This window comes from Accipiter gentilis, chromosome 4, assembly GCF_929443795.1.
Source record: "Accipiter gentilis chromosome 4, bAccGen1.1, whole genome shotgun sequence".
Taxonomy (NCBI): domain Eukaryota; kingdom Metazoa; phylum Chordata; class Aves; order Accipitriformes; family Accipitridae; genus Astur; species Astur gentilis.
Window position 1 is genome coordinate 29536697 of NC_064883.1, and position 27083 is coordinate 29563779.

Sequence of the window (27083 nt, forward strand, 5' to 3'; positions counted from 1 at the left end):
AATTTCCTTTAAATCTTTGTTGGCAGTTTAATGGGACAAAACAAGGTCAAAAAGAGAAAAGGTGGCAAGGTCTAAGTGTAAGACAATCCTCTGTTCCAACTCTGCAAAAGACTTAATAACATTTATGTCTTCAGAATACAGTTATATTTTAACAGTGTGTAACAGCAAGGAGAACATTCATCAACATACTATATGATTAAAACTAACTTAGATGGATTTTAAATTGACCAACCATTAAGTTATTGAGACCCACCTGATCAGCCATGAATTCTGAGAGATTAAGTGCGACAGTTTGGCAGAACTTAAATATTGAGACTGAAATTAATGCACAGCTCAATATGAAGGGCAGAGTTATAAATGCCAATATAACATGCTGATGCAAGCATACATAGTGGTCCATTTCTTTAATCTTTAGACTTTATAAGTTGGTTAAGACCTTGTCTTGCCTAGCAGAGTAGCAGATTCCAGTCCACAAAGTATGAGGGAGAGAAGTTCCTGTGGCTTGATCCATTAATCCTATTTGAAGGCCTGAGCTTTGACCCTGATAATTTTTCTCGCTCGTTCAAATTTCTCTCAGGATGAACAGCTTACTTTAAGATCCTTGGCCCAAGCTGGGGGGCGCAGGGAGTAGCCTGCTTTCTCTGCAGCCTGCTGTCTCTGGAAGGGATGTTGTAAAATCTGCTGTAGGAGTTGAACCTGGAAGCAATTAAAATGGGTAAGTTTTTATACAAAATGTTTTCCTGCAAACAAGAAAAGTCTCTGCCACTTCACATTATGCACCCTCCTGGCTCCAGAAACTATTCCATGAGTTGCTTACTATTATTAGTACTACTATTAATATAGTCACTACTATTTATAATTAATACTATTAATAGTTTTAAAAATATTTTTAATGGTAATTGGTAGTAGATAGTACAATGTTGGTCAAAGTGTAAGATAGGTTCAAAGTGCAAATGCCATTTGCATTAAGTTTTGCCAATTATGCCAATTATTAATAAATACGTCAAGAAAGAAAGAAACAATTTTACCTCTGAGAAATCATTCAAATTAGCTTTTTGCACTGCTGATTCTGCCATCCAGTTCCTAAGTATGTATCTAGGATTAACAGCTGAAACCAAAAGTAAATAGTGTTAAATTCAGTTAGATATATTCAACAAAAGCAGAAGAGTCATTGAAATGTGTCATTGAAATCTTCAAGGAGGTTTAATTTGCAGACCAAGAAAAAAAATGCATAAAAAGGAAAAGGAATTAATCTATTTATTTTTATAAGCTGCTAAAAGAATTTTTTTAAACTTGCACAATCAGTAATGCTGAAGTGCCAAACAAAAATTAGAATAGTATAGAACATCATATTGATACACAAAGTATTTCCTGTTATGAACACCAGCAGACTTTTCAAATGTGATTAGTTTACCATGACCTAGGTTCCTGCCACATTGTTAGAAAGTGTATTTCAATGTTGTTCAGTACATTCCTGGAGATCATAAAAATGTGTATTATATTATTTAATGAAAAAAGGAATTCTTGAGATATTCACTGAAGTATATGTACTTAGATATTCCTTCTTCTATATCATATATCAAAAGTTTGGCCATAAAAGCCTTTAATGTTGGATTTCAGCTGTATTTTTTAGAAGCTACTTTTTCAACTTTGTAATTCCTTTTAGTTTCCTGGGAGGAGGGAGGTCCACAGTTTTTTCCACAACTGTCTGCTGTATCTTCTTGGAAACACCTGTGACAGCTGCACTGCTTCTCTGGGATGTTCCAGGCTGATTGTGTCTAATTAGTGGTAGGGAGATTATAGGGACACTGAAAATGAAACTGCTGAATTAGTAACCCAGGCTGTATCCTACAGGACAGCAACTAACAACTCATGAAAGGAGTTTTGTCAATCCGTATGTCAAGGACAATTCTCACAAGCACACATGGCTTTTATTATCAATTTTTTAGCAGATAACATCAACACAACCCTTACTTTTGCTCTGCAATTAAAACCTAGGATTCTGCTTCAGAAAGTTTCCCCTTTCATTAATGATCAAAACAATGTTAGAGAGTAACTGTAACAAACATTTCAAGCCTACATTTTAAATCTTAATTTGACATTGGTCTGCATATTTTCCCAAATTCAGTAGCTGATTATTACCTGAAGAGATTAATCAGTGATACCAGAGGCATTATCAGCCATGGACTTAAACCCAAAAGTCTGCAATTTATGGACATACACAAACTTCATCTGTTCCTTCCCTTTCCATTGATGTCCCAGTAGGTTTTATATGAATAAATTTTAGTTCAAAGCTCATATTTTATATAACATATTTCTTTCAAAAAAACCCATGTAGCTTTATAGAATATTCTTATAGCATATTTGAAAGAGGATATTAGAGAAAGCAGAGTATTCATCAAAATCACCATCCCAAATTTCCCCTCTACTCAATTCCTCTAATCAATTAGTTATGATGTTACTTTATTTACAAATAATAAATTATATTAGGAGAAGGATGATCGGAGACAATATTTTGGATAAAAGCATTAAACTTAATTTATTCCATTTCCCAATTCACCCTGTTCTTGCATCTCCTTGTACTGCTTCTTCAGCTTGCAAACATAGCTTGCTTATCCTAGCTGACTACCAAGACAACTGATATCTTTGAGAAAAGCTATGACTGGATCCTCCTAAAGTTCTGTGGTCAGACAGACAATTGCAGGACTTTATTCATATTTAAGAGCTCCCTATACAGAATTATTGCCTAGCACAGTAAACAGACTTCTCTGTAAAAAGCATTGCTTCTAAAAAGCATAATTTAACCAGCTAACAAACTAGAATTTGCTGAAGCTACGTAATCAGTGAAACAATACTTGCATGATTATTTTACATATCACAATACAATTAAATTCTTTTATGTTTGGAACTGAATGATAGCCATTTTAAACCACAAGCTTTGACATACAGCAGCATTGCACAAAGCGTCTTTATGTTATTTAGAAGTAAAGGACAAAAAAACCCAATCACTCTATGCTGTAAGTGCTGAATTCTGATCACTCGTTCCTGCCAGGAAAGAGAAGGTGAAGCTCTCTTACAAAATCAGAACACAGGCTGAAACCAGAAGCATCTCAGATGGCACTGCCACTCCCTCCTTTATAAAAGCTGCCCAGGTAATAGAAAACTTTCCAGCACAATGTCCAGGTGCTGACTTCCATGAGAACGAAGACTGAGATGCAATCCCTCCATATACAGACATTCTTCTTTTTCACAGTACCACTGTTCTGTATGTGCTTACATATGCTAAACAAAGGCCAATAAATACAACTGGCTATTTGGAACCCTGATAACCTCTACATAGTCATAACAACACCCTGCCCGAACTGCTAAAAAAATAGTGGTTTTCCCACTTGGCAGTTTGCTCTGGCCAAGTATTTTACTTCATCTAGTAAATGGATTTTCAATAGTAAAGTGTGATAACAATATAAAAAGAAAATTTAAATTGTGGAGAAGTTAACATATGACTCGTACAAAAAAAGGTAATTCACATTAAAACCATGACTCATATTAGCAGGAGAATATTTGTCCCAGAAATATATTCTTAACAACTGCAAATTGACAAGTTTCACAGTGACATTAAAAATATCTGTAATTAACACAAGTGACAAGATAATTATGAGAGAATAAGACAAGCCAGATAAGAAAAGGACAAAGCAGAAGAAATTTTGTGCCCTTACGAGCATTTCATAATCTGGTCTACATTTTTTTTTTACATGTTTCTTTTATAAAGAAATACAATGATAGACTTGTATGGGCATTTGAATTGTCAAAACTTTTTGATCAACTCCTAAGGAACTATGTTTAAGCAGTACAAGATAAAGTGCTACAAACGACTAAAAACTAAATGAAGAGAGAAAAAAATAAACAGAACGAATAACTGATCAACTTGAAATGCTTCAAGGTAATGTACTTTGGGACATGAGATATTTTACTAGACTTACTAATGATGAGGGAAAGGCCATGAATAATGAGGTGATAATGGCAATATATTCAAGGTCAGTCAACTAAAGACAGCAATAAGAAATCTAGTGAGACTTACCAACCCATATAAAAATCTAGAGAGCCCTGACAGTTTTGTCTAACTGAAATGCTGGGTAAAAATGCATTGCTGACTGAGTTGAGCCCGATTTGTGCTGCAGTTGACAAGGGACAAGGGACAGCTGTTAAAAGCAAATACTTAAAACTTTCAAGAGATGACAAGGGGCATCCAAGAGATCTATTTAAATGTAAAAGAGAACAACAAAAAAACTCTGTAAGAAACTTCAGTCACAGTGTAATATGGAGAAGCTGGCAAAAATATAACAAAGTTTGTTTATTTTAAAAGGAAAATGAAATTTTAAATGAAACAATAACAAATTAATATCAGTAGTCTGTTAGGAGTATCTGGTGGCTCTGCTGTATGAATATATTGTGATGACCAGTTATATGGAAGAAAACTAACTTAACTATGAATCTTTGCATATCAAGTTTTGGACTGCTATGAAAACTGAGACCACCAGCACAAGTGTAGTCCTGGAGGCAAGACCTTTTCCCTGTTTTGTCTCTCTCCTGTACTTCATGATCCTCTGAGATATGTGTAGAAAACCACAATGCTGCTTTGCAGAAGATCATCAAACTGAGATCCTTTCTGATTTGGAATAAAAACTCAGAAATGTCATAATCTTCTCTAAAAGCAGATTCAAAAACCAGAAAAATAAGAAGTGTGTTTAGACAGTTTTCAGCATTAAATTTTAGCTGAGGAAAACAGGGGAGCTCAAAACCTCAAAACAGTAGTTGAACTAAGAGCCTCAGAGTCCCACAGTTGAAACTTCTTCGCCCTACCAAAATATAAATAATAAACCAAATCTTTCTTCTTGGTAACTGTTTTCATATCAACTTTCTAAAAATGCATGTAAAATTGTAAGAAGTGTTCTTAAAAATGGACGGAGCCTTGGTTGGAAAATGCGGATGCAAACTTGAAGGTCCAGGTGATGATTCTTTGTGCCCTATTGTAGTTTTTACTGTCTTATTACTGAAACTCGGTCTATCTCCTGCCATCTTCCTACTAAATCAATTAAAGTTTTTAAAGAAAGTGGCCAATCAATATCTAACAAAAGAGTACAGCCATCTGCATTAGAAATTAGAATAAAACACCCTGCAAAGCAGCTTAACACTGAAGCATGTAATACCTCATGCAGAATTTGATCAGATCCTCCATTTCCTTCACTCCCTTTTGTCCAGAGATTTTCAGTTGCTCATTAAAAAAAACCAAAACCAAAACCATTTTGTATTTAGAATAACTCGGAGAATTAAATTACCTTCCTTTCAGGACTAGACAGTCCTTTCAGAAGTAAGGAGTTTTTTCTCCAGATGCGGAAATAAAATAAGTGGGGGCCTTTCAGAAACCTGAATTCTTTATAACATGTAGAAAGGTTTTGGACATATTTGAACACTCAGACAAATCTTAGTCCATTGAGCTAGTACAGGATGCCTACCAGAATCTTCCTGATGTTATCAAGGGTTCATCACTGGAGAAGAAAAATGTTCTTCTTAGCAATGCAAACTGACACATTCACAAACTGCTAAAGGAAGGAAGTACAGATCAAAGAAAAGATGTTGCTTGCACTCAGGAAAAGCAGATACAGCAGAAGAGGAAGGGCACCCCTCACAAAGGAAATAAAATCCTAGGGGCCCTTTCAGGGAGCACCCTACTTTGCAATGAAGAGTTACAACTTGGGGAGCAGCCAGCGCACATCCACAATTTCAAGACAGTAAGGTGAAGCCCCACTTGAGACATGACGACAACCATGTCCCCATGGGCCAGTAATTATTAAGTTCTTAAAGGAAATCAAAAGGAAAAAAATTTAATCAAGTCCACAAGCACCAAAGCATAGAACAAGCCCCCAAACAGAAATTGTAAAAAAAAGGGGTTTAAAAAAAAAAATAAAAGAAAAAATAAATTCAAAATGTTAAACAACAAATAAGGGAAAGAAAAATAAGCAAGTAGGTAAATGAGGACTGATATGGAATAGACCATAGCTGGACAGCGGAGTTGGATTGCTTCCGTGTCTATATTCACATACAGTATGACACAGGTCAGAGCAGCCTTTGTGGATACCGGTAGGAAAAGCCGCCTTCATGATGTCGTCACCACTTGTGATTTCAATCACCCAAAATATGAACAGACGTGTGCTCTATCCTTCAAAACCAGCAGAATCTAGAGAAGAGCAACTTGGACTAATAGTTGTGATGCATTTCCATGATTTCACACTCAGGCCTCGGTCAGCTGGTAAGACTATGACTATATTCACAACAGAAGGTGTTTGGGTCAGACCAATTAATTCATAAATGTGGACAACTGAATTAAGGACTTATTTATTTTTTTAAGGAGGGAAAAGGGAGGATACCTAAGGAGGAAGAGCACCTCATTGTAGCCAAGGAAAATCTTGATCATTTAGCTTATATAAAAAGTACATATATATTCACAAGTCTAGCCATACACATGTGGCTAGATTCTAATCACGTGATGGGGTGAAACCAGAGATAGCCACTGTGAATGTATAGTATTACCAGATTTGCAGGAGTGTAATGAGAGAGTTTCTCCTCTTTGTTGCAAATATTCTGATAAAGAAATCAAAATTTAATCACATAGAAGAGTTAGGTTTGATTAAGAAGTAAAATTGTGAAGCATACCGTATAGGATTGCTAAGTTTGAAATGTAGCCATAGAAACTTTAGGAACTGTGTTAATGTGTGACTATAGGAACCTTAATATTGCTGAAGTTTGAAATAGCTAACCATGGAAACCTCACCAGGAAGTTACTGGTTTTTCTATGTTTTGTTTCAAGAAACTAAGGAAACTGTCATGGACACCAGTTATGCTACTTGGAAACCCCTTACCCTTCCCATCTTGATTTGAGTATCGAAGATTCCAATCAGCAGAGCTAAGTGAAATTGACCAATGATTGTTTTTAAATAAGAATACTGATAAGGTTATATAATCAAAGGACCAATCATTATAAAGGTTAAATTTAAGAGCGAGCACAGTATGCATTTTTATGTAAAGAGCTTATGTAACAATGACCTGACAGAAAAAGTCTATAAAAACTGATGGATTTTGATACTAAGTTGGACACGCCTTTGGAGGAGCGATCCCCCACATTCCCAGTGCTGCAATAAACGAAATGCCTGCTTCTTAACTTCACATTAGTGTTAAGGAGTTTTATTCTGGATTTCGGTAACATCTTCAGAAAAACAATACATTTTAGTTCTTCTTTAAAGGAAAATAACTAACACTGAAGAAACCTATGTAAATAGATAACTGCCATCTCCAAGCATAGGAATTCTTTTGTATTGTTTTACTCACTTGTCATTCTTGTTCTTCTCTTGGTGTCTGAATCACCCTTGTTACTATACATGGAAAACAAATCAAAAGAAGAAAAAGAAAGTGCTTTAGCTAAAGAGGGTTATACTTATTTATTTTTAGAAATATTTTATTTGACTTTCATTAAAATTATTAAGTGTTCTGGTTTTGTGTTCAGTGGAAGCAGGTCTGAATCTCTAAGAACTATTAGACTTGGAAAAAAATGCATACTTTCTTGTAGGTTTTGTATCTTGTATTGATTTTTTCCTAAGAATTGTATTTACCAACTAAAATTTCCAAGTACCTGATATGTACTTCTTTCCACTACTATCAGCCATGCATACCATACATGACTGAGAAACATGTTACATTCTTTATTGATTTAAGACAAAAGAACTGGTTGGAAATTCTAACATGCATGTCCCTATCTATGCAACACCAGCGGTTTCCAAACACTGTCTGTGTATTCACTATTGTTCAGCTTCCACCCCCTGTCATCCTAAAGCCATATTATTACATAGTAAAAAAATATATGTATTACCTGTAATGGAACACTATTCATTCCTATGTATTTGCAAAGCCTGACTTTCAGGTTCTTGGACTCAATCTGTAGTAGTGGTATTTTAACAAAAATTATTAACAAAAGAAATCTGATCGGTTGCTCAATGAAAAACAACAAACACAGACCACTCCTCCCATGTCATTTTTATATACCTGTGTGTTAAAACAGAACTACAATAGTAATTATTATGGAATCTAGCACTACCTAGAACCCTAATGATAAAAAAAGAATATGAAACCATGTTTGGGCCAGTTTACCAGAGCCACTAAAGATTATGGAAAATCACTGCAGATTAAAGTTGCCTGCTTCTGGCAAATACACCCTTTGTGTTATTTTTACACTTGAAACTGCATCAGACTTACCTATTTAATCTTAAGAGGTACATAGTAACCCATTCTGAAAATAACTTGTGTTTACCCAGATCCTGCAGAGCCCAGAACTCCTAAAGAAAAAGAAACAGTTAATGGCAGGTAGTCGGAATTTTGCTCCTGTTAAGCAAAAACCAAAGTAAGCAAATTAATATTAAAAGGATACGAGGGAAATGTATCATGACCCTTCAAGGAATTTTCTCCCAAAAAATTCTACTAATATCTTTTCCTCTGCCTGTAAATTATTTCTTTTTGCTAGCACGATACATCCATATTAATCTATCGCTGTTATGGCAAATTCTATCTAAACACCTCCAACACTTCACCCCTATTTTTCCTTGGCTTATTGTCTGACCTCTTTTATTTTTTAGGCTACACAACTACAGGTTTTACTCTCTTCTGAGTTTTGTACGCGGACCAGATCTATTTGTAGAGACTTTTTTTTTTTCCCCAAAAAATTGTGGAATAAGGGAAATATATTGATAAAGAAAGATACGGTCTGGAGAAAAAGGGAAACTTAAGGCTACAGGAATAGAGGAAGATTGAGGAGAAGAATAGAGATAGTAGGAGAGGTAGAAGGGAGAGGAGACAGAACTTGGAAAGGGCAAATAGAGGGGAACCAGAGCTTGGGGTTACCGCCTCCAGTGCTGAACAACAACCACAAACTAGGCTTCCCTAGCTGACTACACCGACCTAACAATTGCTTCATATTGCTCAGTTGAAAGCAGCCAAAGCTCACAGACAAAAAAAATGAACTTCAGAGAAAGAACAGGTTAGAAAGAAATGAACACAGATAAAAGCAGGTAAACAGCAGATACACAAGAAAAAAATGGGCAAAAGTTAAGTAAGGGAAATTAAAAGCAAGAACAAAACAAAGTTCTGATCACATCTGTGTTTTTTTAAAGGAATGGCAGTCAAAAAGTATAATGAAAACCACATTTGAGTATAAAAATGAGTTAAAATTACAGAAGTGACTAAGAGCTGAGGGTTGGGCAGGTAGATAACAGGAGAATGTGAAAATTAAGCATTTGTTCAAAGACATGCAGGGTTCGGGTGCTTTAGGAGGAATTTCAGAATGTTTCTAGTTAGTGCTAAATGTAAGCACTCCTGTAGTGTTGCCAAAGGGTTCTGGCATTTTAAGGTCAATTTTGCTTTGCAGCTGAAAAAAACCTGTAAGTGATCTACAAACCAATATGAAAACTTACTTTGCTATTGACAAAGTATTAGTGTGTGAATAAACAGCAGGTGAAATTACTTCAATATAAAAAAAAAAATCTTTAAAAAAATCAAACTTTTTACCAGCATAAAATTGTACCCGCTTTACCACATCAGTTTTGGGACTCACAACTTGTGGGCTAAATCATTTCATTGTGTGAAAAAAGAAAAGGTCAGCTACTACCAACTGAAGGCTGCAAATGACCCTCAATGTAGTAGTAGAGTCACAACTACACCATGATTGTTAGTTCCTCAGTCTGCACCTTCAAAGAAGGGGAGATGGAGTTGTAATAAATGCCACTACTTAAGGAGCCTGCGTGTGGCTCCATACTACATGAGGGTGGTTTCTGTTCTTCCTATCGCATGTAGGCCACTAAGAAATGGAAAAATCCCTTGTATTCTATGACAAAAATACCTTCTCTTACAAACACACCCATCCTCTTACCACCTCACCTGTACAAAAGTTTAATTCCACAGCTACAGCTCTTTGTATTTTTGTTGCTTACCACTAGAAAATCTCAACTTTTAAACTATTAATGGCTTTAAGCTCATAGAAAAAGTCAGGTTAGACCTCTTAAGAAAATAAGGAAAAACAAAGAATTTGGTCAAAATAACTTAATTATCTAGGACACAACTGGAAAAAGAAACAGTAAGTGCTCATTTTCATTCTATGCTTTACACACAGTCATTCTGCTGCCTAAAACAACCTCCTAAGTCCACCTGCTCTCATTTTAAATTAGATTCAAAGACAAAGAGAAGTAAATCAGAAGTTATGGAAAGGCAGTGAAGTTTCCCAGGCAAAGTGAACAATATTCCTCACATGGAAAAGGCACTGTATCAAAAAAAAAAAAAACCAAAACAAAAAAACCCAACTCCTTTTGGCTCTTGCAAAAAGGCTTCCTTTTTTCCTTTCCAGATCAGGTACTTATGAATTTTCTTTTCAGAATTTCCCCTCTACATTTTTATCTAATTATGATTTGCCTAGCATCTCACTCCAGTTCAAACATTTCAGCCATATTTCAACTTCTAAAGATTGCACTATATCCAGGTAAGAAGTTTATCTCTTTTAATACTCTCATCTCTTATGATTAGACTTGGTCCTGAAGAATAACTTCAGGCTGTTAGCAGCAACACAGGATGGGATAGCAAGCCGAGCAGGACACAATGACAAAATGTATTCCAGTGCTTTAAGCTACATTTAGAACTGATCATGTGCCCAAGGAAGCGCAGAGGCCACTATGGGCTGAAATTCTAGCAAGAGTTTATGATGAGATGGGATCTCACTTGTCATTAGATACTGGTCAAGCTGATGAGCCCAAGAGCAGATATTTAGGTCACCTGGTAAACCCAAGTTAAGAATAGTTTGATCAACCCAAGGTTGAAATTTTCCTTATGAGCCCTGTCCAACTTCATTTGTGTCTTATGGAATACTATCAGAAGGTATTCTTAAGCAAAAAAAAAAAAAAAAAAAAAAAAAGAGGGGGCAGAAGGAAGGAAAATTCTTTCTACCAGACCTTCATCTTAAATGTGAAGAAAATCACATTCTCACCTGTGTATCAATATTTATGACTACTCATATTAGACCTGTACCAGAGGCTGGAAATTTTACTTCAGCATGCTACATTAATGTATCTTTCATTAGCCCTCTTTGTTAATGTATCCTTCGTTACTAGACATAGGCTTAACATAGGGTGGTAGCATGACACAGATACATTAGTCTCCTGGTCCCTTAATAATGCTACAATGACACATTTCCCAGGCAGATCATGGCTTGAGACATTCTCTATTACACCAGGGTTATGTCCTGATTTACTCATTTTATATTAAGTATTCCTAAAATCGGGTGCTTGTATTAATTAATACCTCAGGAATATGGAGCTCCTTTAACTGGTCTTCAGTAATTTCACTGAGCTGTTGAAATGTCATTGTAAAATCAGCCTTTGTATCTTCCATAAGCTAGTGAAAAAAGATATTTCTATCAAAGTTTTTAAACTATGGGCTATCAGTCCAGATGTTTGCCAACAAAATTAGCAAAGCAAACTTACTTTTAGGAGGAAAGCAATCAAATAGTTATCATCCTCATTCTCCCCAAGAAGACCCAATTTTGTTTTGAATAGCTCTGTGAAACTGAAGATAGTAACAAAGTAAGGAAATTGTCACATAACATAATTTATAGTATTGTGACTACAAGGTTTGAGCTCTGGAACTGCATACCGGATGTAATAGCGCTCACCATATCCCTCCAAAATCTGGGAAGCTCTGCAAAAACAAAAGAAATATCAAATTCTATGGAACTACAATACTACTGTGGGCACAATCCCACTGTACACTAAACAATGAGATCTTCTGTCTGATATCTCACAAACATTGATATTCTGAATCAAGTAGGATCTGTAGTGGAGAAAAGACTGAGGGAAATCATTTTAACAGGCTTCAAGCAGATAAATAGCTGCTGCAAAGAAGAAAAATACAGTGTTCTTCCTTTTCATACTAAGGAAAAAGTCATGTGTTTAAACAGCACAAAAGAAGATTCATATTAGGAATCTTTACAATAGGGTATTAAAATACTACCTCATGACTTCAGGAGGATGTATGGTCTTCATAAGTAAGCATCTTAAAGAACAAGCTAGACAAACTTAGAATAGAAAACTACAGGCAAAGGTCCTACCTTAGTGAAAGGAGAATGGACCACACAACATCTAGGACCACCTTCCAGTCATATTTTGCTATTATTTATGACCAATGAAAACCTTTCTCCCCTCCCTCCAACCTTATTCTGACCAATAATTAATTCAGAATCAATTTCCACTTAGAAAAAAAGATCTTAAAAGCTAATCTCTTTCTTTCCTATGCATATGGTGATTAGATAGTCTCCCATCTCACTAGTTCTTTTAAGCATTAAGATATTTTAAGGATTACTTACAGCTGCTTTTGCCTGGGATCCAATAAAGGTTTTAGAGCTTGTAACAGCTTGCTCAGATTAAACAGCCCAACATTTGCCTGGTTTCCTATTTTATACCTCCTTTCATCATCAGATGTGTTTGGAACAAAATCTGTTTCAAACAAAACATTACTTTTCCACAACAGAGTAATTACAATAAACAATCAATGTTAAAATATTGTAGTGCATTCATTTTTATACTTACACAGCAAACTAATAAAAGCCCTAAAGCCACTAAATATTTAAAATCAGATCACAAGGATACTTATTTACAGTGATTTAACTCAAGTTCTACTATTTGCAAATCTAAGGAGCACATCCTTCACAGACAAGTTCCCATGTGTCACAAGTGACATTTTCCTACTTGAAGATACAAAATAAATTCAGATGTTTAAACAGCAAAAGACCATTTTTACACTAAAAACAATGTCTTATTCAATGTTTTTACTACATACAGTGCTACTATGTAGCACACAGACTAAGCAAACAACTGTACAACCAGACTCGGGATTTACAAGTATTTTTGGAAAAGTAACATGTATAAACATGTATTTAAATAAATGTCACCTAAGCAAGATTTGTTTCAGTTGTACAAGCAAGATTTTTGCATTCACATAAAAATTAGGACTAACATGTTCCAGTAAGCAAACCCATTATCTGGGAGATAGTAAATATCTGCTATGCAAGTTACAGGTATCCAGAAGTAAAATCTATGCACCAGTCTCTGAATAGATGCAGTATGAACCCCTTGCACAGAACAAATGCAGATAAGCTGATCAATGCACAGCATTGCCTGAGTCCTCAGAGGACATTAATAACAAATGAAGCATTAAGGAGGAGACCTGTGACACACCTGTCAGATCTGGTGGTTGGTTCAAATCTGAATTTTAACTCTAAAGCATTTCATCTGGTTCTAGGGTGTATGGGCTCTGGCTGGGATGGAGTTCATTTTCTTCATAGCAGCTGGTATGGCGCTGTGTTTTAGACTTGTGACTAAAACAGTGTTCATAACACACCGATATTTTAGCTATTGCTGAGCAGTGCTTGCACAGCATCGAGGTCTCTGTTCGCACTCTGCAACCCCAGCAAGTTAGGCTGGGGTGGGCAAGGGGCTGGGAGGGGACACAGCTGGGACAGCTGACCCCAGCTGACCAAAGGGATATCCCAGACCATATAATGTCATGCTCAGCAATGAAAACTGAGGTTAGTTTTTCCAAGGCAGTTGCTGCTTGGGGACTGACTAGGCATCAGTCTGGTGGTGGAAGGTGGTGAGTGATAGCCTTTGCATTGCTTGTTGGTGTGTCTGGTGGTGGAAGGTGGTGAGTGATTGCCTTTGCATTGCTTGTTGGTGTGTCTGGTGGTGGAAGGTGGAGAGTGATTACCTTTGCATTGCTTGTTGGTTGCCTCCGCCCCTTTTTTTTACCCTTCACTTATTCAACCATCTTTATCTTGACCCATGAGCTTTTTCTCATCTTTGCTTTTCCCATTCTCTCCCGCAACAAGCAGCAGGGGGCAGTGAATGAGTGGCTGGTGGGTGCTTAATCGCTGGCTGGGGTCAACCAACCCACCATATAGAGAAAGATCTAAAACCAGAAAAGCGCTGTTTTTTCAGTGCAATAGAAACAATATGACATTTATTCTCATGTGATTTCCTGAATTTGAGGCTGCAGAAAACAAACAAGATGATAACCACTGCTGGTTCTGAAGCTTACTCAGATGCAACCTCTAAACAATAATCTAATAATATGCATTTATGTACATACTGAACCTGTATCTATCAATCCCAGACTGACTGAGTTCATACTTTCAGAGAAAGGTTGCCATGACTAGGTAGGTTTGATTTGTTTTCTTCCAACATAGGATTAGCTGCTGTGACTATAAAGCTAGAGCACGATGCATGCAAAGTTACTGTATAACACTTTTACTTTTGGCTGCTTAGAGCAATATGCAATTTTTAGTTTTCTAGGTTTCTGTTGTAGCATCTATTCAAGTGATGAAGTTCAACTGGAAACATTCTCCTGAAAATGAGTTTAATAGTAGTATTTTATTAACACGACTTTTAGCACTTGAAATGCAAACTGCATAGTGTATCATAAAACTGACCTCTGATATAATTTTTTTCCCTAAAACTCTTCAAACGATACAAATGCTTGGGGTTTTTCTGCTAATAATGTTAGGAGTTTTCATGCACATGGAAACTATATAAATTAATATAAAGAATTTCTTTTAAGTAAAAAAAACTATATTTAAAAACAGGTGCTACACTCACTTGGATCGTAGGACTCCATAAATCCAAATGGACCATAATCTATCGTTATGGATAATAAACTGAAGTTATCTGTATTGCACACACCTACAATTAAACGAGGAGAGGCAAAAGTTAAAATTCCACCTGAACCCTGCAGCCTCTAGAATATTTTATGTGAAATAGATCCACTGAATCTAGAGAACTTTGGAGCAGTTACCTTTCAGAAATCAGACTCTGGAAAATAAACTTGTCTCTCTTACTCTTGACCTGGCATGCATTTTAAGTATGAAAATAAGAAGCTGTTCGCTACATTATCTTGCGTCTGGTCTCTATACCTAGGTGGCACCGTTTCCTTTTCTTTTCAGTGCTACACAGTATTGAAAGAGCATCTTGCAAATTGGTCATTAGCTGCTTCCTTGCAAGTTGACTGGGTGCTGTATTAGCAAGAGAATACTATTTTATTTTTCATAATATAAATCTGAAACAAAGGTGGACAGCACTGTATCCTATATACTATAAAAGGCCAGATGTTTATGTAGATGCATCAAATTCAGAGCACTTAAACTTATATAAGACATCAGTACATGGTCTTCATACATCAGACTATTTCAATTCTGAGAATTCTTGCTCCCATATTCTTGCTTCTGTCAGATACAGTCATGCTTTGAAAGATCAGAAAGTGCTCCTAACTCTGCTACGAAAAAACTTGTATATTAATGCATAACAGATACTGTAGGCCAAGACAACAGAAGAACTGAAGAACAAAGTGACAAATAAAAGCAGCATGACTATAAAAAGTCACTCCTGTAAAGCCAATGCCATCTACTGCAGCTTACCATGTGCAAACCCCACAGACATCCACAATGCAATCAGATTTGCAGTCTCTGATACGACTGTAGAGAAAAATTCCTAAAATCAAATACATCTTTTACTTCAAGCCCTCTGAATCAAAAATATTGAATACAATAAATAACATAAACATTTGATTAATTTTAGAAAAATGTCATACATTCTATTTTAAATTTATATCTCTGTCTGTCAGGACTTTTCATTCACATTCTGAATGATGTGACTGCACAATAACCTTATCCAGCAAAGACTATAGTTAAATAAGTACATCCAGATGCCCTAAAAGAAATTAAAAAGTCCAAAACAGAAACAAAGACACTATATATACTAGTGTATATACTAGTATATACTATATATACTACATTTATACTAGAAAAAGCATAATTCATCACTTTATGACCACTGCTAACTTAAAATCTGAGCAGTAAGAGAACAAAAAATAACAGAAAATGGAAGCTTCCCAATAAACATTTCCATAATGAAAAGTGGTGAAGAATGCTCTTACTTGTCTTTGAGGAAAAAAACTTCAAGCAGCAGGTTTTTACTGAAGAGAATTAACAAACTTTCACTAATAAAACCTGGAAGCTTACTTCAAATTGTAAAAACTTTTAAAACTTGAAACTTTGAAAAGCTTTGTATAATTTTTGTTCACATGCCTGTGGAAAATAAAAACAATTTTTAAAAAAGACTTACCAGATATCTATTTGAATCATTCATGGCTATTGATGGAAAATGTTCCTGGATGATAAAGTCTAGCAATCTTCTGTAATAAAGAGAGGCAAAATTCTTTAAATAAAAATTGTACTTTTAGAACTGATCATACAAAATTATTGTTTTCAAACAGCTAAATGCTGATCTACAGCTTGCTGCAAACAGTTACTAGAAAACTCAATCTATTTATTTCAGTGAGTCTTGGGTTAAGCCCTTCCAAATGCTTAGAGATAAAACCTAAGGTTCCAGTCATAAATATGAGTGGAGACTGCCTGGTAGATTTAGAATTTTTCCCACGTGTTAAACTTCTAGAGCACACCAGGATCTGGTTTCACATGCAGTAATATTAAGTTTTTAGGGAAAAAAAAAGTTTGCATATCCAAAAAACCCTTATATGATTACAAGGAATAATTCTACATCAGAATTCTCACAAAGAAAATTTTATGGCTGAATTCTTATGAAGTAGCATCACTTGCCATAGTAACTGGCCATTCCCAAAACAGTGCTGCATAGTCCTACAAGACAGGCTCAGGAAATTGGGACACATGCATTAAAAATTGCAGTGCCTGTCAGATGCAGATCTTTGCAGATCTAAAGCTTCAAAGTGGAGCAGCTGGCACGTAGTACATTTAGGAGCTCCCTGTAGGACTCTCTTGTGGTCAGAGCCAGCCAGGACCACTGGCACAGGAAGCTGTAAGCACCATTTGTACCTGAGGTAGGCAGCCTGGGCAAGGGTTGGACCTGGGCAATGGTTGTTCGGCTATGCACACAAATATCTAGATTTTACCTTCTAATCAGGTTATTAGAGCAAATCACTGAACTGTCCTCAAACTGTGATGATTTTATCAGAGCAACCTGACCTTTAGAAGGGTGTCCAACCTATTGCCTCTGAATTTTAGCTGGTTGCTCCAGGACATGCTCTTCCAGGAGGACCTTCTCTGAGGAGGAAGCACAGACAAGTCACACCAGCCTTGGCCTGCTCTTGGCCACTCTTTCTGAGGCCCCCTCCAAAACAGGCAGGAAGGAGTTGTCTGTGTTGCATGAGTACAAGTGATCTTTACATGCTCCTTAAATCCAACAGGTCATAAACACTTCAATCAAAAAAACCCAAAGCAAAACTTAAAATCAGTTCCTTAATTCAATCTTTCATTTTTACAACTAAAATCTGCTGTGAGATTTCAAAAAAAAAAAAAAAAGGAAAGAAAGACAGTGTAGAGTGATGCAGGAAATTGAATTATCAGTTACTACATTGTATAACTGCTGCTATGAGCTCTTGCTTGTTTTTAAGCACCCCAGAAGAATTTCGATTGCTCCTGAGGTGAAATGACCAACTTTTAAATATTTGCAGCAGACCTAAAAGTTTGTCATGCTAACTGCTTGACACACAAATTAGTATTGCTAAAAGGCTTAAAACTGTGCAATAATTTATTACCTAGTATACTTCTCTGGTTCTGCATGTTTCTGGAGAGCACACTTTATACAACATACTTATGCTAGTGATTTATTTCATATTTCTGTTAATAAAGCTTCACAGACAACTATGAGAAATGTAGGAACTTATACTTCAAATTTACAAATCTTTCCAAAACAAACAACTCCTCCCTAGTGCTTAGTTACTAGAACTACTTCAGGCCAGGCCTGATCCAGGCCTTCAAAAATATCTAGGGGGTTTTACCCCTATGAGTCTTTTGTATGCTTGTATAAGAACAGCAGGTTATCTTTCTAAATTATGCAATCTTCTTTTCTAAATAATTTATGTATACATTCCAACTGTATATATGCATTCTAATATATATTCAATTGTTAAGAAAACTATTATTGTTACTATGAAGATTAAATTCAAACCTTTGTAAGTCCAGTTCCCCAGAGTGAGCTAAGATTTCTAAGGATCCTATACGAAACCACGATTTGGCAAGACGTAGCACTATTGCACCTTAAATATAGACACATGTGTTTAAATGTAAACAAAGTATCAGCAAAATAAAACAGTTCTATAGTAAAAGCCATCATGTGTTGTTTCTATAGATGCAAAATTTACATATGCATAGTTAAACTGGTATTTGTGTAAGTATGCTCAACATATAACAGATGAGTATGTCTAATATTACTTTACTACACATACATTTTAATGATAAAGCTTAATTTGCTATACCAGCAAACACAGGCAAAATCCCAGTACTGCATTAATACTAGAATTACTCCAGAGATGCTAATGCTACCAACAAAGAAAGAACCAACATAAATAGATTTTTTCCCCATGCTGTGCCATCCCACTCTTTTCCAGAGCAGGTACCGATGAGGTAGCAATGGGACAGCCACACTAGCGTTCCCACCATCCTAGTATTGCTGTCAGTACAATGGAAAGTTTCCCTAGTTTTCGGTATCATTTTTGTAATGGCAAGTGAAAATAAAAATTACACCCCTACAACACATACGCCACAATCATAGCAGACCTGTTCATAGGACTTCAATTCTTTAACTAAGATATATTTCAGACTGATTTTCTCAGGAGAGGTTTTATATCTTAATAAATGAAATGAAGCCTATATAGTACTTTTTATTACACATTTATCACATTAAAATTCATTTTTGTAATGGAGAATTAAGTTATAGTGTTGCAACAGATTATTTTGAAATGTCTTCATTACCTCTTTCTTTCTTAATATTTCCATTGTAAAACTGGTCTCTCCACACATCATCATCACTTACAACTATGCTGTAACAAACAAGAACATTAAAAAGTTATCTCAGGAAAAATAATTTACAATGAAGATCAAGTCATATTTTACATAACTTTATTTCTTTCATAAAAAGAAAGACCTTTTTGCTGGCATAGCTTTGTATTTACAAATGGCACAGGCAAACAGTAAGGCAAGGCTTACCAAGCTTCATTAGCATGATACATTTATTATGTATTTATACAATGCTGTCCAATTTCCATTACTTACTTACACTGTTCTTGGGGAGGGGGTTGCATTCAGAAAAAGTACGGCATTCACTTGGAACCTCAGCGATTGATTAGTGTGATGGTAACATTAAATAAGTCACAATTTCCCCGAGGACAACAGTGAATTTAGAAGGACAGAGAAATTAGAAACCAAATTGTTGCATCAGATGGAGGTTGCCCTTTACATGGGCTGAAACTGTTGTCTCAGGAATTTCAGGGACAGATCTGGGACCCTTAGCAATCAGGAACTCTTCAAAGAGTAATACAAAAAAGGCATAATTTTGATGATACATTATAATTATCCCTTTCTTCTTCACTGCTACTTGGATTTTTAAAAACAATCTCTTCCTTTCATTTGCCTTAAAATTCTGCACACCCTATAAATGTTCATGTTTATCCAAATATTGAGATTTGTGAGTGCTTGGAACAACTTTGCTTGCTCTAAAATATTTCACAGCTTACATTCATTTTACAAAATAAAATATGTAATTTCACTGTATTTTCTGTTATATCACGAAAAATAAAATGGAATCAATCCTCACAAACTATGCAAGGGCATCATATTGCCCTAAGGTTAATGTGGAGCAAGTTTTCTCTCCCAAGCAACTGGGATTACACTGACAATCCAGCAGAAGTAATGCTTCATGCTGTCTTCTGAAAGAGGTGTTGTCCCCTCAATAGGCACAGAAGCCTTCCTGTTCAAGAGTCTAGCAGCAGGAAAAAAAAGCTGATTTTGTATAATTCTTCTTTATCTTTCCTTGCTGGCAACTGGAAAACATTCTTCTATTTAGGTGAGACATGAACCTGTTGGAGCAGGAGGAGGGCCATAAAAACGATCACAGGGATGGAACACCTCTCCTATGAGGCAAGGCTGAGAGAGTTGGGGTTGTTCAGCCTGGAAAAGAGAAGGATCTGGGGAGACCTTATTCAGCCTTTCAGTACTTAAAGGGGGCTCATGAGACAGATGGCGACCGACTTTTTAGCAGGGCCTGTTGCGACAGGACAAGGGGTAATGTTTTTAAACCAAAAGAGGGTAGATTTAGACTAGGTATAAGGAAGAAACTTTTTACAATGAGGGTGGTGAAACACTGGCACAGGTTGCCCAGAGAGGTGGTAGATGCCCCATCCCTGGGAACGTTCAAGGTCAGGTTGGACCTCTGAGCAACCTGATCTAGTTGAAGATGTCCCTGCTCACTGCAGGGGGTTTGGACTAGATGACCTTTAAAGGTGCCTTCCAACCCAAACTATTCCATGATTCCATTATTCATAATAGTTGGGTGGCATGCCATCTGAAATTTAATGCAGCTACTTACAGCTGCTATCTGTCTATTAGGTAGTTGAAGACTGCACAGAAGACAGAACCAAACTTTCCCTGGAGGTACACAGAAAAGGACAAGAGGAAAACCTAATATTCCATTCATAAATATGACTGAAGACAGTCACAGAGTTAAAAAAACTCCCAAGTGTTAAATTTTAAGAGTACGCTAGAATCTGGTTTTATATACTTCAGCATCAGAATTTTAGAAATAATTTAGCTGAACAAAAAATGTGGGGTATGCATATAAACATAAATATATACAAAAAATCATGAAAATGAATGATGTTTCTGAATTCTTGCACAGTGCAGTTGCTTGCAACAGTAACTGTGGCTTTGAAACTAAATTATTATTATTATATTCAATATTTTTGAAGGTATCCAATAGCTATCCAAACAATGTTCTCCATTAACTGCAAAGAACAGGCAGTGAACTCTTCCAGAAGGAGGAAAAAAGTATCTAGAAATCAATCTGCTCCTGTTAGTGGAGCTGTAGCGATGCAAGCAACATTAGGAAATTTTGTTAAAAAAACCCTCTTTTGGAAACAATCATAAGCAATTATTAAGTGTGTAGGATTAAGTACAAAAAGTGCTGACATAAATGAGATGAAAGAAGAAAATCTTAATCCTTCAAGAAAACAAAAATTTTCAAAAACAGGGAATGAACCCCAGACACAAACAAAATATTGTGTGCATCAGAGCACTAGGGGACAGGAGTCAGAATAATAATGCTATTAAATTTTACTGTTTTGAACAGACCTCTGCCAGAAGGGTTGGGTTTTTTTGACTATGTAACTCTTAGCAGGCTCTCTGCAAAATTCCTGCAGAATACCAGCACTTCTCTTATTACTGACAAAAAAATCCACAGGGGCATCAACATTTGGTTAGTTATTAAGACAAGTTAATGGATGTGCAACACTTAAGAGCTGGCCAGATAGCTGAACAGCCACATAAAGATACGTACATTCCCACTAGAAAAATAGTTTTCAACTGGTCCCTATAGCTGGTAACCATACCATGACTTGAGAGAAGACGGCAGGAGACCAGATGTACACTCAACCACGGGAAATGGAACACTGAAATTGCTCTTAAATCAGAGAAGCTGGAACAGCACTCACAGAAGGACACACGGATTATATCCCTCCCTACTCCTGGTTCTAGCTTAAGGGCTGGACTTCACAATCCCAAATCCTCTGCTTGCTGTTTTGCATGAACATCAAGCCCTGTGCAAGTAAGGGCCACCCTGAAAACCATGCATATTGGCTCAGCCTTTTGACCTAATGCATAACACTGCTCACTGGTAGTCCCAGTATGTGACTAAAATTGTATCCTATGAAGAAGTGTTCTTTATCTGGCAGTACAGTCATAAACTGTAGCACCCCATTGGGAACACAGTACTTAAAATTAATAGAGCAAACCAACCTGCTGGGTGTTCTGGGATTAGCTGTAAGGCTTTTTCCCACAGTTCTGCCAAGACTTCACAAGACCTCTGTAAGTGCATCCCACCAGCCTCAGTACAACAGCTCCCCATTGGGAAAAATACGGATATCAGCTGGGTTTTTTTCCAAATGAAGTCTTGCGAACAGTCTGGAGAGCTTGTACAGCAATTAAGAGAGCCAGGCATTTAACCAATTTGCCAGCAAAGAACTAAAGCAAACTGTGTACTCAACAGAATTTGTGCTCAGTTAAGGAGTAATTTCATATTGGTTTTGCAATGAACAATTTGTTGAGATGACGGCAAAGAAAGGCTATAACCTTGCCAGATGCTTTCCTGCTGATATTCAGACAGATTTAAAGTTTTGCATTAACAACCAACGGCAAAGGGTTTCAAGGTGAAGTCAGTGAATAAACCATCAAAAATGTCATTTACAAACACTGCACTTCAACAGAGCAAATGTGTTAGAATTAATGCTAGAGAGATTTGCAGACTTTTTGCAAATACAGACACCTAGTCACGTGGCAGCTGAGTACAGGCTTTTTCTGCAGAACATTTACTTTCTTTAAAGCCTGAAATGATGCAGTACAGACATGAGACTACTTGGAACACAAAATGAACGTGACATTTTAAACACAATCATCCGAAAAATTCAGTTTACTTAATTCTGAGAAAAACATCCAAATGAGTGAATGTATTTATTAGTCGTCTTTGGTTCAAACAGAATTAGTTTTACATTACTTTTTTATGAAATCTCCCTCTCTGCTCAAGGGGTGTTTGCACAAATAAGGAACTGAGAGCAATTACCTGCATTCAGTACTACCTCCAATATTAACATCTATTCATTTGACTGACAATTTTTCCTACCAACCTTAAAAATTGCAACTAGGTGACTATGACAATACAGAAATAGCCACTTTCAACATTTTCCTACTTAGCCTGATTCTAAAAATATTCATCCAAATGCTTAACTTGTGTGTAATAAAAGACTCACTTATTAACCATGTAAAATGTATTAAGAGACTCATTGATTACCCACATACACTAAAGGTATTATTATTATTTACAGGGCAGGAATCTAGCCTTGCTGTTTTTGCAAGTCTTTTGGTAAGCAACAAGGGGGAGAACAATTATTATTCTTTTTAAGAGTGGAAACTCTTCATTGCAGTATCATAAAAGCTGGAGAGGGGAGTTAGTGTCAGATATAATCACTCAATCTAACTTCCACTTTTTACTTTCTTTACAAAATGAACCAGATGTCAAACTAAGGTAATTCAGTTAAGACAGTCTCACCAGTGAACAACAGCTGTTCACCGCAAGACACACACAGTGCACAATATCGTATTTAACCAAAGTAGTACATAACATACCAAAGACAGAAGTGAATGGATTAACTGCTGGAGTTTGTTATTACCGGAAAGTTTTATCCAAAAATCTATGAAACTGGAGGCATATATTTTGTTCTGATTGCATACATATGAAAAGAAAGATTTATCCTCTTGGAAACAAACTGTCCCACTTTATTGATGCTCAGTGAAACTCAGGCACAAAATTACCTCTAAATTAGGATGCTGGGAAAAAGAAAAGAAAAATACCTAGCAGCCCTGCTTGTAGGAATTCCAAGATAGTGCATGGCCTCACTACACAAAAATTCTCGCACAGAAGAGCGAAGCACAGCTCTTCCATCACCATTCCTATGGAGAACAGAGAAATAAGACATAGGTCATAAAATCAAAGCAAATTTCAGATGGAAAACATCCAGTTTTGGTGTATATAGATTAACTGCAACTTACCTGGAGTATGGGGTCTTTCCTGATCCTTTTAACTGTAGTTCCCACCTCTCACCATGCCTGCAAAAATACCATTAGCATTTCTAACAGTACGCCTTGGGCTATGCATGAATCAGCTAAATAGAATACAGAGTTGAATCGGTCACTTAAGAAAATGTCACACCTGTTTGTATATACTCCGATCAAGTGGGCTCTTCCATCACCCAGCTGACCTGCCCAGCTACCAAACTGACAAAAATGAAAATCAAGTTATTTTCTTCCATCATTTATAGCAGTTATACTTGAAACAGTACAAATTACATGTAGGTTCTCTGTGATCTACACAATATAATAACACATTTGCTCAGGTAGTCATTAACATATTGATGCCTGAAGCTGTATTTCCACACTCACACCAATAATGAATCAGAAAACCACAGAAAAAGAATAATGCCAGTAATCCCCATTTTTTTTCTCTATCTTCCAGCTACAACGTACAGCTACAGCCCTGTCTTTTTTGTATAATAAGCCTTTAAAGTGACATGGCTTGTAATTTTTTTTTAATTGGAAATTACAAATCAAGTTCTACCATTCTTTTTCCATGAATAATCTTACCCTTTTCAATGAAACCTAACTCACAGTAATCATGGTATTGCAGTGAAGCTCTGTCCTTCTTCACTCCTCTGAACGGATAATAGCTAGCATGAATCAGAGCTCATCAGGCTGCAGGGGTGCTAAGCAGACTCTGCAGCTAACAGAAGTTAAAAAGATAATTTGCTTCTGGCATAAACAGAAGCAGAAAAATTAGACACGGTACTGTGAAAGCATATTATAGTTCTCTTCCATCTGCAGTCCCTCATGAAGAACAAATTTGCAACCAAAATGTTTGTAAGATTTCATATACTTAGAGGGATATACTCATTTACTTACAGGAATTATCAAGGTACAATTCACAGGAAAAGACCTACATAATTCCAACTGGAAGAATGAGTGCCATAGTTACCTGATGACCCCCGTACCTATGGGCCAGTGGAACAGACCCCAATATCACTTTCCCACCACTGACGAACTGAAGAAAATCCGATGTTCCTTTGACAGATATATCAAGATCCAAAATATTTTCAAGAACTTCCTGGAGAAGAAAGCAAAACAGATGGTACTTGAATATGATCAAATTTTCAGGGGTAATGAATGTGTTTTCTCTACAGATTTCATTATTAAAAGACATCTCACAATATGTTTTAAGTATTCTATTTGTTTAAAGTATATATTGATAAGATGTTTTCACAATAAGTAGCATATGAATATTAAAATATATTTAGTACACATATTAACAATCTCCACTAATTAGAGAGGAACAAAAAAATAATAGCCAACCTTTGAAACAGCTACAAGACGAACTCTAGATTTAAAAGGTGTAGGATAGACAACTGAAAAAATGCAGTTTCTCACATTACGGACATAATTTTCCTGGGTCGCATCAACTGGAAAAGCATCTGTAAACATGAAACAGACAAGAAATATTTAAAAAACCCCCATTAATCATATTATTCTTAATACCTTTCCTCTTAAATCCAATCAAAATACTTCAGAAACAATTAAAACCCAACTCTTTACCACAATGTATTTTAAGGCTGCATGAAAAAAGCAAGGTCAAATAATTTCAGGATATTATTCTGTTGGGGATTTTTTAAAAGAAGGATTGAATTCTACAGTTAAAAAAACTGGCAGGGCATGCTAGTTTTAAGATCTAAATAATATTTAAGCATAGATTCAAGTAACTGTGATTAGAACAGTCTCAGGGCAGTTTTTTTATTGCACTCAATTATATACAACTCTAAAAGATATTTGCATGAGACAGAAAAGTTCAGCTACCCCCACAGCTGAATGATGTAGGGCAACAGATTAAGTCACTGTGCACCAGTTAACTGCGGTATACAGTCCATATGCAGCAGTCATCACCACGTAACCTAAGAAACCAGCTTGAAGCCTTCTCCGAGTAATGTAAACAGCGAACAAAAGGGTCAGAAGATGTAGTTCTTGCTGTAGCATAACACACATACTCAAAAGATGTGCTTCATTCTTCCTTCAGACCTACTCCGTGCCCTGAACCATAGTTAACAGAGGACAAACATTGTTTTATAACTCTGGACTGATACTGTGTGGCTTAACATCTTTATGGAGTTTTGCTTGCAACAATCTTATGATTCTGCGTTAATTCTAAAATCCCAGTACCTCACAGTCACTGTTTTGTAAAAATTGTAAGTCAGTTAGCATCTCTGGAGACTTGCTGTTAGCCATGTTTCTCAATACCTCTAATGACAAATCCTGTTATAGCCAGCTGCCACATGATTTATCACCGGTTATTATTTCTTAATGCTCACAAGTAACTGCATCACCCAAAGAAATTATTTCTGTAATGTTATCATATAAATTGTCTTCATTATTACAGGTAAATCTGTATGCCCGAGAGCTATACCGCTTTGTGTATTTCAAATCAGGTTTCAGTTTATCAATTTTGCATTAACACCTAACGGGGACTCGCACGTCTCTCCATTACAATAAACTGCTAATACAATAAAAAAGAAGGAAAAAACCCCCACCTCCCCATGGCCAATCTAGTTTTAGTGTTAAAAGTAGTTACGTATTTGACTGCGTATATAAGGTCTTCACTTAGTTATCGCTTTCGTAGCTGCTACAACCCACCAAGCAGAAGCACCGGGGCAGAGCGGGCTGCACGTACACCAGCACCGGGGCAGAGCGGGGCGTACCTAGGAGGCTTTCGGAGGAGAGGGGCCAGGCGCAGAGCTCAGCCGCCCCCCGCTGCCGCGGGCAGTGGCCCGGGGCGGGGTGCGAGGCGTTCGGGCCGAGAGGAGCCCGGCAGAGCCCGCCGGAGCCGCACAGCGGGGCCGGGCGGCCGGCCCCAGCCTCGGCCTCGGCCCCGGCGGCCCACGCCAGCCAGGCGGCCAGCCAGGGCGGCCACCACATGTCCCCCAAAGCTCCCCTTCACCAAGGCACGCGAGGAACCGGCTTGAAGCCTCCCTCCCCTCAAAAAAAGAGGCCCTCCTCTCTCATCTCTTCACAGGCGTTTCAGGGGAGAGCGGGCGCCGTCTCCGAGCGGGAGGGGCAGAGCGGCTGCCGCCGAAGCCCTGCGTTGACCGGGCCGGGGCCGGGGCCGGGGCCGGGGCCGGGCGGGCCGCCCCCACACGCCCGCCGGGCGGGCCGGCAGAGCCGGATCCCCGGTGCAGGGCGGCGGCCCAAGCCCCGTCCCACAGCCGGGCGCGGGGGTCGGGTCGCGCCGGGCCCTGCCAGGCGGCGCCGCTCTCCCGCCCGGCCCTCAGCC

The 27083-nt window shown here is 37.2% G+C and overlaps 1 protein-coding gene across 2 annotated transcripts; it reads right to left on the minus strand.

Annotated features, from left to right (window-relative positions):
- Positions 1-27000, minus strand: LOC126037631 (protein adenylyltransferase SelO-like). 2 transcript variants are annotated; one of them, XM_049798098.1, is made up of 19 exons: positions 26512-27000; positions 25118-25236; positions 24744-24872; positions 23925-23989; positions 23765-23821; positions 23567-23665; positions 18923-18990; positions 18120-18207; positions 16257-16326; positions 15551-15623; positions 14736-14819; positions 12449-12578; positions 11740-11784; positions 11571-11652; positions 11389-11481; positions 8305-8384; positions 7384-7427; positions 1029-1108; positions 1-696 (listed from the first exon to the last, which is right to left on the minus strand). In XM_049798098.1, the coding sequence occupies exons 1-19, from the start codon at positions 26726-26728 to the stop codon at positions 574-576; spliced, it is 1746 nt and encodes a 581-aa protein (XP_049654055.1). In that variant the 5' UTR covers positions 26729-27000; the 3' UTR covers positions 1-573. The 2 variants fall into 2 exon arrangements, with proteins under 2 accessions (XP_049654055.1, XP_049654056.1); XM_049798099.1 differs by lacking the exon at positions 14736-14819.
- Between the last annotated feature and the right edge of the window lie 83 nt (positions 27001-27083).